General features: G+C 39.1%; 1 protein-coding gene across 1 annotated transcript in view; it reads right to left on the reverse strand.

The window, feature by feature from the left end:
- Window positions 1-12,500, reverse strand: part of LOC143039914 (phospholipase A2-like) — a 118,386-nt gene that overhangs the window by 86,443 nt on the left and 19,443 nt on the right. Inside the window, exon 2 of the mRNA XM_076210279.1 lies at window positions 3,954-4,150. Coding sequence (XP_076066394.1) covers window positions 3,954-4,150 — 197 coding nt within the window. The remainder of the gene's footprint in view (window positions 1-3,953; window positions 4,151-12,500) is intronic.

Genomic DNA, 12,500 nt, shown 5'->3' on the forward strand with positions numbered 1-12,500 from the left:
GGAGAGGAGAAAGTGAACAAGAAAAAGAAAATGAAAGAGAATGGAAAAGGGAAGGAGAAAGAGAAAACGGAGAGAAAGAAAAAGACAAAAAGAAAGAGAAAAAGAAAGAGGAAGTTAAAAAGAAAAAGAAATAGCAAGAGAAATGGAAAAGGGAATAGAAAGAGAAGGAAAAAAGAGAGAAAAAAGAGAAAAAAGATAGAAAAAGAAAAAAGGAAAAGTAGAGAGAGAGAGGGAAACTGTTACCCTATGTCGACATCGTCCATTGTATGCTCAGCTATAGGGATTTTTTTGGCCCACTAAAACATCAGATATAAAGGAACAGTAATTGCAAACTAAACTGATTTCAGACAGTAAAATACGGCTATAGGATTTTTTCTGCTAAATGTTACGATAAAATGGCAAAAATATATATAAAAAGGAAAAAATATTTTAGGTAGAAAAAAGCATATTGGAAAAAGTATCTATTGATTGAGAAGTATGGTTGTGATGGTGGTGGTGGTGGTGGTGGTGGTGGTGGTGGTGGTGGTGGTGGTGGTGGTGGTGGTGGTGGTGGTGGTGGTGGTGGTGGTGGTGGTGGTGGTGGTGGTGGTGGTGGTGGTGGTGGTGGTGGTGGTGGTGGTGGTGGTGTTGTCGTTGCCACTGTTGTTGATGATGGTGGAGCTGGTGTTGTTACTGCTGTTGCTGTTATTGCTGTTGGTGGTGGTGGTGGTGGTGGTGGTGGTGGTGGTGGTGGTGGTGGTGGTGGTGGTGGTGGTGGTGGTGGTGGTGGTGGTGGTGGTGGTGGTGGTGGTGATGGAAGATGTGTTGTTGTTGTTGTTGTTGTTGTTGTTGTTGTTGTTGTTGTTGTTGTTGTTGTTGTTGTTGTTGTTGTTGTTGTTCACTTTCTATCAGGTTAGAATATCACTTGGAGGAGAGATATTGTGCCCCCTTTGAAGGACGCTATTATAACGAGACTCGAGGAAGTTTTCTTTTCACTAGCGCTTCTATCATTTTGGACAATATCGCACCGAAGAGATGAAGCCACAGAGGTGGAAAATTTCTTCTTCAATATTTTATCTTATTCTATTTCATTTTATTTTATTTTATTTTATTTTAATTTATTTTATTTCATTTTACTTTATTTCATTTTATTTTACTTTATTTTATTTTATTCTACTTTGTCTTGTTTTATTCTATTTATTTTATTTTATTTTATTTATTTATTTATTTATTTATTTATTTATTTATTTATTTATTTATTTATTTATTTATTTATTTATTTATTTATTTATTTATTTATTTATTTATTTATTTATTTATTTTTTTTTTTTTTTTTTTTCATCAAACTCTTCTATCAGCTTCATCGGAACTTTCTCCGTTATTTCGGCTTCTGTGAGTCGATATCATTCATTTCCGTATCACATCTTCCCACGATAGCAAAGGGGTTGAACTATATTGCAATCAACCTCTTAGATGGAACCTTTCCCTTTTAAGGTGGCGACACACTAGGCTAGCATGTTATTTGCTTTTTCTACTTCGTTTGATCAGAAACGACTTCGATTACAATATTCTAGACTTCGGTAAGAACATCTAGACAATGTGTCTAGCATTCGTATTCTAGGTTTAATTTCTCTTAGTTCGTCAATGACGCAGGAGTAATTTGATATTTAGAAATTAGAAAAACAAAAGATCATAACCGAAGTAGTTTCTACTCAAACGAAGCACCAAAAGCAAGTAGCATGCTAGTAAGAAGTGCTTAGTGTGCTACCACCTGTATTCTGACGTTCCTCCTAGACTCTTCATTCCAGCTAAATAACAAAAAAAGGAAATATTCTCTACGACTTGTCAGAAACAAATTTCCGGGAATATGACTGGTTTTGCGGACGATTACTGCACGCAACCTCGTTAAAATAAATTTACGTCTCATTCTGTATTACAATAGCCACTAGAAATTGAAATTACGACCTGCTCATGGGCCTCAAATGGCAATCTTTTCCAATAAAGACATTTCAAATTACTTCGTCGAAAGAATGTTGACGTTTCAAAGCATCTCACCGCAATTGATAATGAAAATATAAATCAATTTTCCACAAGAGAGATGAAACTACGGGAGAGAGAGCGCAAGGGAAAGAAGAATAGTAAAGAGAAAGTAAATTCAAGTAAAGTAAAGAGTAAAAGAAAGAGGAAAAGGAAAAAAGAGAAAAAAGAGACAGAGTGGGAGATAAAAAGGTGAAGAGGAAGAAAAAGAGAAAGAGAAAAAGAAAAAGGAAAAACAAGAGGAAGAGGAAAAGGAAGAAGAAGAGGAAGAGTAGAAGAAAGAGAAAAAGAGAAAGAAAAAGAGAAATGACAGTAGCAAGAGAAAGATAAAGAGAAAAGGAAATGGAATGAGAAAGAGAATGAGAAAAAGAAAGAGAAATGGTAAGAGAAAGAAAAAGAAAAAGAGAAAATTGAAAAATGAAAACAAGAGGAAGAGGAAAAGGAACAAGAGGAAGAGTAGAAGAAAAAGAAAAAAGAGAAGGAAAAAGAGAAAGGGCAATAGCAAGAGAAATATAAAGAGAAAAGGAAATGGAATGAGAAAGAGAAAAGAAAATTGAATGAGAAAGAGAAAGAGAAAACAAAAGAGAAATAGAAAGAGAAACAGAAACAGAAACAGAAACGGAAACAGAAACAGAAACAGAAGGAGAAACAGAAAGAGAAAGAAAAAGAGAAAGCGAAAGAGAAAGAGAAAGCAAAAGAGAAATAGAAAGAGAAATACTAAAACAGAAACAGAAACAGAAACGGAAACAGAAACAGAAACAGAAGGAGAAACAGAAAGAGAAAGAAAAAGAGAAAGAGAAAGAGAAAGGGAAACAAAAAAATATATAAAAAAGTAAGAGAAATAAAATTGTAGAGGGAGAGAGAACGAGCATTTATCATTATCTAGCCTGCGATAACCAGCACTTCTATCTTTAGGGACAACTTTGAGCAGAGTAGGCAGAGTCGTTGGGTCGGTAAAAGAGAAGACATAAAGAGGGCAACAGAACAAGATAAAGAGTTGAAGTTAAAAGTGATAAACATCCTTACTTTTCTAATGAAGTCTTCAACAACAAAAGAATGCTACGTGACTCTGCTCCGTAGGGGTACCACTAAACTCCCTAAGATAATTGACTGTATGAAATATGTATAAAACATAAGCAAGCAAATCACCATATGGGGAAAGAGAAAGAAAGTAAGAAAAAGAGGAAGAGAGAGCAAGACACAAAAAGAGTGGAGAAGAGAGGATGAGAGAGAAGTAGTATTAATAGGAAGCAATAAATTTAATGATTATTTTTTCCATGGGCGCATGTGTGATATGCTCCGGTCTGTGTGACAAAAGAAGATGGTCAAATTACAAAATAAGTAAAGAGAAAAACAAAGTTTGTGGAGGTATTTTTCTTGTTTTTTTTTTATACTTTTACAAAAATTGTGATAATGAGCGTCGATGTAACTATATTCATGAAGAATCAGTCTAAAGTAATTGAGTTATTGAGTGGGCTGGGGGGGTGAAAGCAAGATTCTACAAGCCTTCGTTTAAAGTGGCAATGAATAAAGACGAAGGTAAAGGCATGAAATGAAATTTGCAACGCTAAGGTTCTCATGCAAGAGAGTTGTCAACATCACCGTCATCGTCATCGTCTTCGTCATCGTCATCGTCATCGTCATCGTCATCGTCATCGTCATCGTCATCGTCATCATCATCATCATCATTATCGTCGTCGTCGTCATCATCATCATCATCATCATCATCGTCATCGTCATCGTCATCGTCATCATCATCGTCATCGTCATCGTCATCGTCATCATCATCATCATCATCATCATCATCATCATCATCATCATCATCATCATCATCATCATCATCATCATCATCATCACCATCATCACCATCATCATCACCATCATCACCACCACAACCACCACTGTCACCACCGCCGCCGCCGCGGTCGCCGCCTCACCTGTCGCCGAAGAGGACGCAGTCGCCGGAGAGGGCGTCGTAGTGGAGGAGCCGCTGGGCCGACTCGTCCGTGAAGTAGCTCCCGGGCACGGGACCCGCCGTCGCTAGGCGCGGCGCCAAGGCCAGCACCGCCGCCGCCGCCGTCGCCAGCAGCGGCCAGGCGGACGCAAGAGAAACGCCCATGGCCAGCGGCGGCATCTGTCGGAAGAAGAACAAAAGACATTGGTCGTTACTGCACTCGGTAAAATGTCGACAATATCCTGTAGAAAATTGACCGATCTGCTTCTGTAACGGGTGACATTTTTTCCTTTTTTATGATTTCGGCAAGCTTGTTTTATTCATTTCTTTGACACTACATTTGATAGTGAGAGGATGATAGCCTATCTTGATCAACTCCCCGTGATCCCCCTCCCCTCTTTACTCACTTTCGCCGGACCTCCTCAGTATCAGAAATACTGAAGAGGTGCCAAGTAACCAAGTACCAAGCTGTCAATGTTTGTCTATTATGATTTCCAACAGTCAGAATATTCAATGATATTTCGAGTAAAAAACAACCTACAAAATAATTCACGCTACCCTGGCACATCTTCATTTACAAGTATCAGCATTTCGTTAGCAATAATCAGCACTTCTATACTTGTGAACAATATCGCGCCGAAGTCATACAGGTAATAAAGAAGACTATTAGAAGTCAACCCCTTCGCGTCCAGTTGCGCTTAACAATTCCCACAACACAGTACCAGCAAGGAAAACATCTCTCATACAATAGGACGTACAGTACGTGTGTACGGTATGGACAGGCCTACTGAGCGGCACCATATTGTACTTACGTCCTGGGCACAAAAGTGTTAAACGTGATCAACATTCTTTCTTGAGTTAAGATTAGCCTCGAACCATAGAATAATGCTGCGTAGATCTTAGCCGTAGGGGCGTCACTGAAGTCTCTAAGATAGTGACTGCAGTAAATTTATGTAGTCAACACTTCATACGCGACACCAATCACTGATGACTGGTATTGTATTATTTATGAATCACACGACTTTATGAAATTAATCTCTCAGTCCTTTGGCTACGTGACTACCAGAGGAAGTTTTCTTTCACTGAATAGAATTGCTTGGTGGTAAAGAGGATTAGCATACGAATTGAATGTCACTGTGAATGAAATTGAATGTTTATTTACCCCTTTCAACGAGTTAGTCCGATTTATGTGTTTATTTTGGTTGCTATGGCAACTTCATTCAACTGATACTCTAATGAATTGATTGGGGTTATTTTAACACGTGAAACCCTAAAGGCTTCTACAAACTAATTAAAACCATGAAACGTTAGCCAGAACAAAATAATGAAAGTGACAAGAAGCCTTGTGTTTACCAAAACTCTTTTCAAAGAACCAGCAAATCTTATCAACTTCGCTTCCAAAGTCTTACAACTATTCAGTGCAGCAAAGACAAACTGTATGGTGACATAAATACATCTTACATAAGTTTAAGTTTATCACACGATGTTGGAAATAAACTATACGGTAATACTGAAAAAATACATAACAGCTTAATCAAAACGCACAGAAAAAATACACACTGTAGTGGTAGATCGCTGGTAAATAAGTAACACTAAATCAATAACAAATAATCTGAAGCATATAGCATGAAGAAGTATATTCGCAAAACACTGACATAATATATGTACAATATCAGTAACAAGCGGCTGGCACCTTTGTTCAGTAATCATTTATAGAAAGAACGAACACAATCAAAAAATACCAACAGATAGAGTCTTGAATATATTTGGGAAATTATATACACGGAAATGGAAGCTTGGTGGAAGAGCTAGGTCATAGAGTGAGTGAGGGAGAGAAGAGAGGAGGTGCATTGAGAACAACACGAAGAAATAAGAGAATGTTAGTGGAAGCGATGAAAGGAATGTATGATACAATGTTTGTGACAACTCTTATGTACCGGAATAAGACCTTAACGACGATTGCTAGAGATAGTTTGCGTGAATGCAGTGGAAATGAGATATTTGAACAGAACAACCTGAGAAGGTATAGTCATGTTATGAGAATGAATAGAAGATATCCTCAGAGGATGTACAAATCGATGGTGCCGATAATGAACGCAAATAGTAGACAAAGGAGAGGTGAGTGGATGGGGTAAATGAACCACGTGGCCAGAATGTCGAACAAGCAAAAATGTGTGTGAGTGAAAAAGAAAACGAGAACAATATATAGACTCGGGCGACGCGACGCCCCGTTGCATGAAACCGGTGCACGTGAGATGACCCGGCAGTGGTGTTGGTTAAGTGGTGAGGTGCAATCTTTATAACGTTTAAGTGGTAAACAGCCAAAGGGACACGTGCGCGTGAAGGGAACAAAAGGAATGAGGACAAAATAATTCCTCAATGATGTAGACCTAAACTACAAAGGAAAATCTCCCCACATTTCCCGCCATGTTATACGACAGTGCATATATTGTCACGGTCGACGTTAACGCTAGCAATTTAGCCAGTAGACATGAAATTAAAGCCAAAATACTGTTGTAGAATAAGCACTCTTCGCTATACGAAACACATATGTTCCAAGAGAAGAGCACACAAACACTCCAAACATATTCTGTGCGACCAAATGACAAGGTTAACCCATTCAACTCCGATGACAAGATGTCTTGTCATTTGGTCAAATAAAACAAAAAATCATAATAAAACAACAAAATGTTTGATGATCAAACAGCACCAGAAAAATATGACGTCATCAGTCCTCCTCGAGGAGGACTGACGACGTCATATTTTTCTGGTGCTGTTTGATCATCAAACATTTTGTTGTTTTATTATGATTTTTTGTTTTATTTGACCAAATGACAAGACATCTTGTCATCGGAGTTGAATGGTTAACTTGACCAGCGACGCCCTCATCCGAATGTACAGCACATAAAGAAACTTACCACCTTCTACTATTAATCAAAAGTTATACGTTCCCACAATAAAACTTCCCTCCCTTCCCCTCCCCTCACCTCCCTCCCCCTCCCATACCCTCCCCTCCCTCCCCTCCCTCCCCCTCACCCAACCGCACCAAGAAATGTCTGTGCATTACCGCAGAGGAATTTCTTAAAAATCATTCTTCAAAATATCGGGCAATATATTTTACAGCGCCACTCACTAGAGTCTCGGAAAAATGTGCATTTGAAAAATATTTCTAACCATTTTCAGTAAGATATTTTGTTTAATTTTTTTGTTCTGTCTAACGCCAGAGGGATTTATTCAGGTTTAGAGAAGTCTTCCCACCTGATTGGGTTAAAGTGGTTACTTTAATGATTTTGTTTTGTACAAAGGAATCATCACATTGGGCTTCCACGGGTTTCACCAACCCCGACAGTTGAGAGTTCGTTTGAGTAAAAATGACTTCGGTTACAATATTCTATTTTTCAAATCTCCAAATATCAAAATTATATTTCCGTCTTATATAACAAAGATGAATGATGAACTAAGAGATTGTATACCTATACGAATATTAGACATACTGTTGAAATGTTCTCGGAGATGTCTAGATTTCATTAAGCGAAGTCATATTCTAGGTATTCAAATGAAAGTTGGAAATAGGATGTGGAAAGAAAAATAGCCCAATGTGGTAACCCTTTTAAACAACTCGGTCGAAAAATAAAAAAATAAAATAACCAGAACTTTTTTACACAGCAGTGAGACAATTATAGTATCTGAACATAACGTAAATAAATACACAATAACAAAAATGAGTGCTGGAGCTTTCGAGTTGGTGTACACGCCTAGAGCAACAGTTTATGATAAAGCAGTGTTCAGACTGCGAGACGATGCTATCAGCGAGATTAGAATATGCAAATGCATAACTTCTCCTCGGTGCATTGTGTAGATGAGGAACACAGATCGATGAAACATGAAGTTGACAGACGCCACGGGTTGATTGTGCACATTTTGAAATGCATTACATCACTCAATCACGCCTCGATACAATGAATGTTATAACAAATGAACGTTGATGACACATGCATAGTCAAGTATACCCTAAGAATAAACGCGGAACAATAAATTTTAAACTGAAGCAACAAGAGACTAAATCCCCTACGCAACAAACAAAAATATATGATAAAACAACACAAAGTACACATGATTCAACGTAACAGTAAACCGTACAGAAATAAGCACAGACTAATCATTTACAAGAGCGGAGAGACCAAAGGAAACAAAAAACAATAAGATTGAGAAAAACTCTCTTCTGAAAATAAAATCGGAAGAGAGAAAGCTACAAGTGTTCACTAAATCAGGAAAGACAGAAACAGAGAGGCAGGCAAACTCTCAGCCCTCAGAAATAAATCAATAAGACCAAAAATAAACAAAGAGAAACCTAGGAAAGACAACAAATATCAACAATAGGAACTGACAAACAAACAAACTGGAGAGTTAATTAAGGACATCAAAGAAGTATTGCTTCAGTCTATAAACCCCATGACCCTAAAGTCACATCACCAAATGGTCGAGGCAACACTGCCAGGACACTGGAGTTTCTGTCTCACAGAAGCAGTGCCACGGACCTCAAGCCCCTGAGGCAGAGGACTCCAAGGCACAGTGTCCTACCCAAAGAGTGCAGTTCCTCAACTCCCAGAGGCTACTCTCAGAGAGACTCTTACCCCAAGGACTCCACAACCTAGACTCATGAATTAATGCAAAGGATTTACAAATTAGTTAATTCCCGCCGGCAGTGATACTGTATAGAACACGTAGCTTCACTGTCAGTGGACATTAGTTTGTTTGAAGACCCTCGACAGAGATCAAAGACCGGTGGACCGTATTTCCAGCGTAGGTTGTGGTATTCCCTATGGAGTTGAAAGAGTGTGTTGTCTTTATGTCACACACTGGAAATAATCATGTTAAGTAATCAGGAGAGTACATCGTAACGTAACCTCAAGAACATCCTCTGTTTGTGCTCCCTTTGGTCGTTTGCAGATGACCAAACCAACTCACCAATCTGAATGAAAACGTGTGGCTTTGTAACAAAAACTCTAAAGGTGATAGAGAGTCATCCAAATAAAGATAAGACTTATTCTTTCCTTCTGGCATCTAGAGACCCCTCTAAACCTGGTGCTGTCCAAATCAAAATCTATAAATACGACACAGAGTCTTGAAGAGTTCAGGAGCTCTTCAGGTATGCTAACCCCGACTCCTTTGCGTTCTCTTGTTTTCCTTAATGAAATATTTGGGATGTTGTTGTCTGATACCAGGTGCTTCGGCCACGAGTTTTGGCGAGGGCGACAGCGGCTAGGTGCGTATGAACGTCCGCTCTGGAAGCAAGAAGACTAAGCTGCTGGCGGAAGTTGCCATGACAACGCCGCCCTCGATGTCCCTAACAATGAGATGATTGTACGTTGAATATTGTAGCCTGGCACGTTAGTTCAAAGAGGTGGTATACACGCAGAAGTCCATATTACTAGAAAATGGTATGATTAATCATTAAGTGCTTCCAAAATATTAAGAATATGTGGACACACTCAGTAGATTAGGAAGGAAAGAAGCTTAAGGAATGCCATCATTAGACTTCACACCTCCAAGATGATTCCCCCAGTGCGGGGGTTTGGTCATGTTCATAATTAGTTCCAGCCACTTTGAAGGATAAAATTAAAAACAACCGCAGGTCTAAGTCACTTCCCAATGGACCTAACAAGATCAGCATACTTGGATATACCATTCTCGTGTGGACAGGCGAATAACACCCGAGACCAGTTGCAGTGGCCGGTAGTATATAAGGCGAGTGCTTTGATATAGCTCTCCTCTCCACCTCCTCTGATCCCTTCAGGATTAGGACGCACCGAAGCGCGGCTCGTCGTACATCTGACAACGTCACCCAGGGTCTATAGAGGCGAAGGGCTTCGTTCCCTCTCCCAAGAGGTCGGAAGCCACCCACTCAAACCCATTGGTCTTGGAAAGAACCTAAGGGGCCGTTCCGAGTAGTTTTTATTCGTCGAGAGCTTTAACCATTCCCCCGGCTCCCCGACCCAAAGAAATCCCAGTTTCAACGGGAATAAGTAGGAGTGTTAAAGACTACGAGTCTAACCAAGGACCTGTGACTACAGGGCTCATCATCTGTGCTCCGATGTAACAGGCTATAGTATACCCCGAGTCCAGAGTATACCCAATATTAAAGCGCCCTAGGCTAGATTATACCCCGAGTCTGTTCTGGTCTAGGCCAATTCATACTCCGAGGGATGAATTGGGCTAGGTTAGACTATACCACTCTAGGCCTGAATATACCCCTTTTGTCTAAAGAAATTTTGATTGTGTTTGCACAAAAATTACTAAATTGTTCATCATTTCATTGGGGTTTCAGTTGTTTCACTAAGGCTGGTAAGAAAACTGAGTGAATATACCATGTAAATTGATGTCCTATGCCAAATGTTTGACATGTTTGTAAATATTAGTGTGTGAATATACTGTCTGAATACGATCAAAATCTCTTTACACAAGAGGGGTATATTCTAGCCTAGGCTATTTTATACCGCAGGTATAATTTGGCATAGGACACTTTATCCTCCGGGCTATACTCTGACCTGAGCCTAACTATACCCGGGTTTATTCTGGGCATGGGTTGAATTAGGCTGTAACACCAAGAACATAGAAAAAATGGAGAGAGAATCCTAGGGGAAAATGATAAAAGGAATTTCGTGATGAAACCTGGAATTTTTTTGTATTTAGCAGGGAGTAATGCAGAAAAATAATGGAATAAGAAAAAAGTTTATCAACTCAATAGAATCATTACAATAGAATCAGAACGATGGCAAAACCTGCTATGAAGCTATCAGTAAATGTACTGTGCCTTTGGAGATAAGAAATGTCAGAATAATACAACATATACATGTGTATGTATATATATTCATATATAATATATATATATATATATATATACACAGTGTATATATATATATACATTATATATATATACATATATATATATATATATACATATCATATATATATATAATATATATATGATATGGTTGAACGTCACAAACCCCTATCGGAAGGCTAGGACGTCACCCCTCACAGAGGTATTTGTAGTATGGAATTTAATAACCCATGCCCTTGGTTCAACTTCGTCGGTAGCAGGGTTCGAACCACCATCCCCTCGACCTTCGCCGCAAGTAATATATATATATACATATATATATATATATATATATATATATGTATATATGAATATATATATATATATATATGTATACATACATATATACATATATATATATATATATATATATATATGTATACATACATATATACATATATACATGAGTGGATGGGTGGTGAGATAAACACAGGGAACCGTTTAGGGATTTATTCTGACGTTTCGTCCTTACCAGGACTTCTTCAGAGTACATGCACATTCAAACAATTCACCCCCTAAATACCCGCCGAATCTATCCGCGTTCCACCATGATCGACCTGACCTCTCGTCCTCCTACGCTCTGCCTCGCGAAGTATCAAGCGGCTGGCCGTCTTTGTTAATTTGATAAACCCATCGCGGTGGTTGTTGTTTGGATGGGAAGCCATGTAAGCTGCTTCAGTTATTTTTCTTCTTTTCTTAGGAATTCCTTTCTGCAGCACCTCTACTCTGTCCCAGTCTGGTAAGTGGCCGTGAGTATCTACATGAACCACTAGCGAGTTTGATACTCGGTGTGCCTTGACGTCATTCCTGTGCTCAACTGTCCGCTTCTTAATACCTCTGCTGGTTTCCCCGTAGTAGCTCACAGGACAGTTTCCACACGGTATCTTGTAGACGACACTGTTTTCTTCCCCGTTGGCCACGACTTTGTTCTGGTTCTTAACAATGTCTCCTATTTTCGTTCCCGTGCTGATCGCAATCTTGATGCCGGCTCTAGTGAGCAACTGTCCCAACTCGCCTGAGTGGCTCGAGTTTGGCACGGACAAATACTCCCTGCTATCATTTTCAGTCACGTCTCCTCTGTTCCTTATGCTTCTTTTTGCTATATTTAAAGCCTTTTCTCTAAGTCGGTACAACAGCCCTTCCGGATAACAGAGTTTGGTGAAAACGTTGAAAATGTAATCCATTTCATCTTTGATAAATTCTTCACTACAAATGCGGAAGAATCCTATTACCATTCCACTCTTTATTCTATAGTTGTGGGCGGAGTAGTAGTGAATGATGTCTTTATTGGTACTATTTCCATGAACAGAGAATTCAGTCTTGTTATCTTTCCTCCAGATGACGGTGTCGAGGAGGACCAATTTGTTATCTGTTTCGTGTTCCACAGTGAACTGGATGTTTCGTTCGATATTATTTAACCTCCTCAGTTTGTTGTCCAACTTGGTGTTCTTGGGGGCAACGACTAAGACATCATCCACATATCGAAACCAGAAGGTGTTTCGACCCATTATTTTTGCAAAATTATCTCTTTCTAAAACTTCTATATAGAGGGATGCTAAAACAGCACTGAGGGGGCTCCCCATCGCAAGGCCTCTACATTAGTTGTATTTCTCTCCGTTGAAAACGAAGGGACCAAATCTCACACAT

Source organism: Oratosquilla oratoria, chromosome 2, assembly GCF_046742065.1.
Source record: "Oratosquilla oratoria isolate Oo_2021 chromosome 2, ASM4674206v1, whole genome shotgun sequence".
Taxonomy (NCBI): Eukaryota; Metazoa; Arthropoda; class Malacostraca; order Stomatopoda; family Squillidae; genus Oratosquilla; species Oratosquilla oratoria.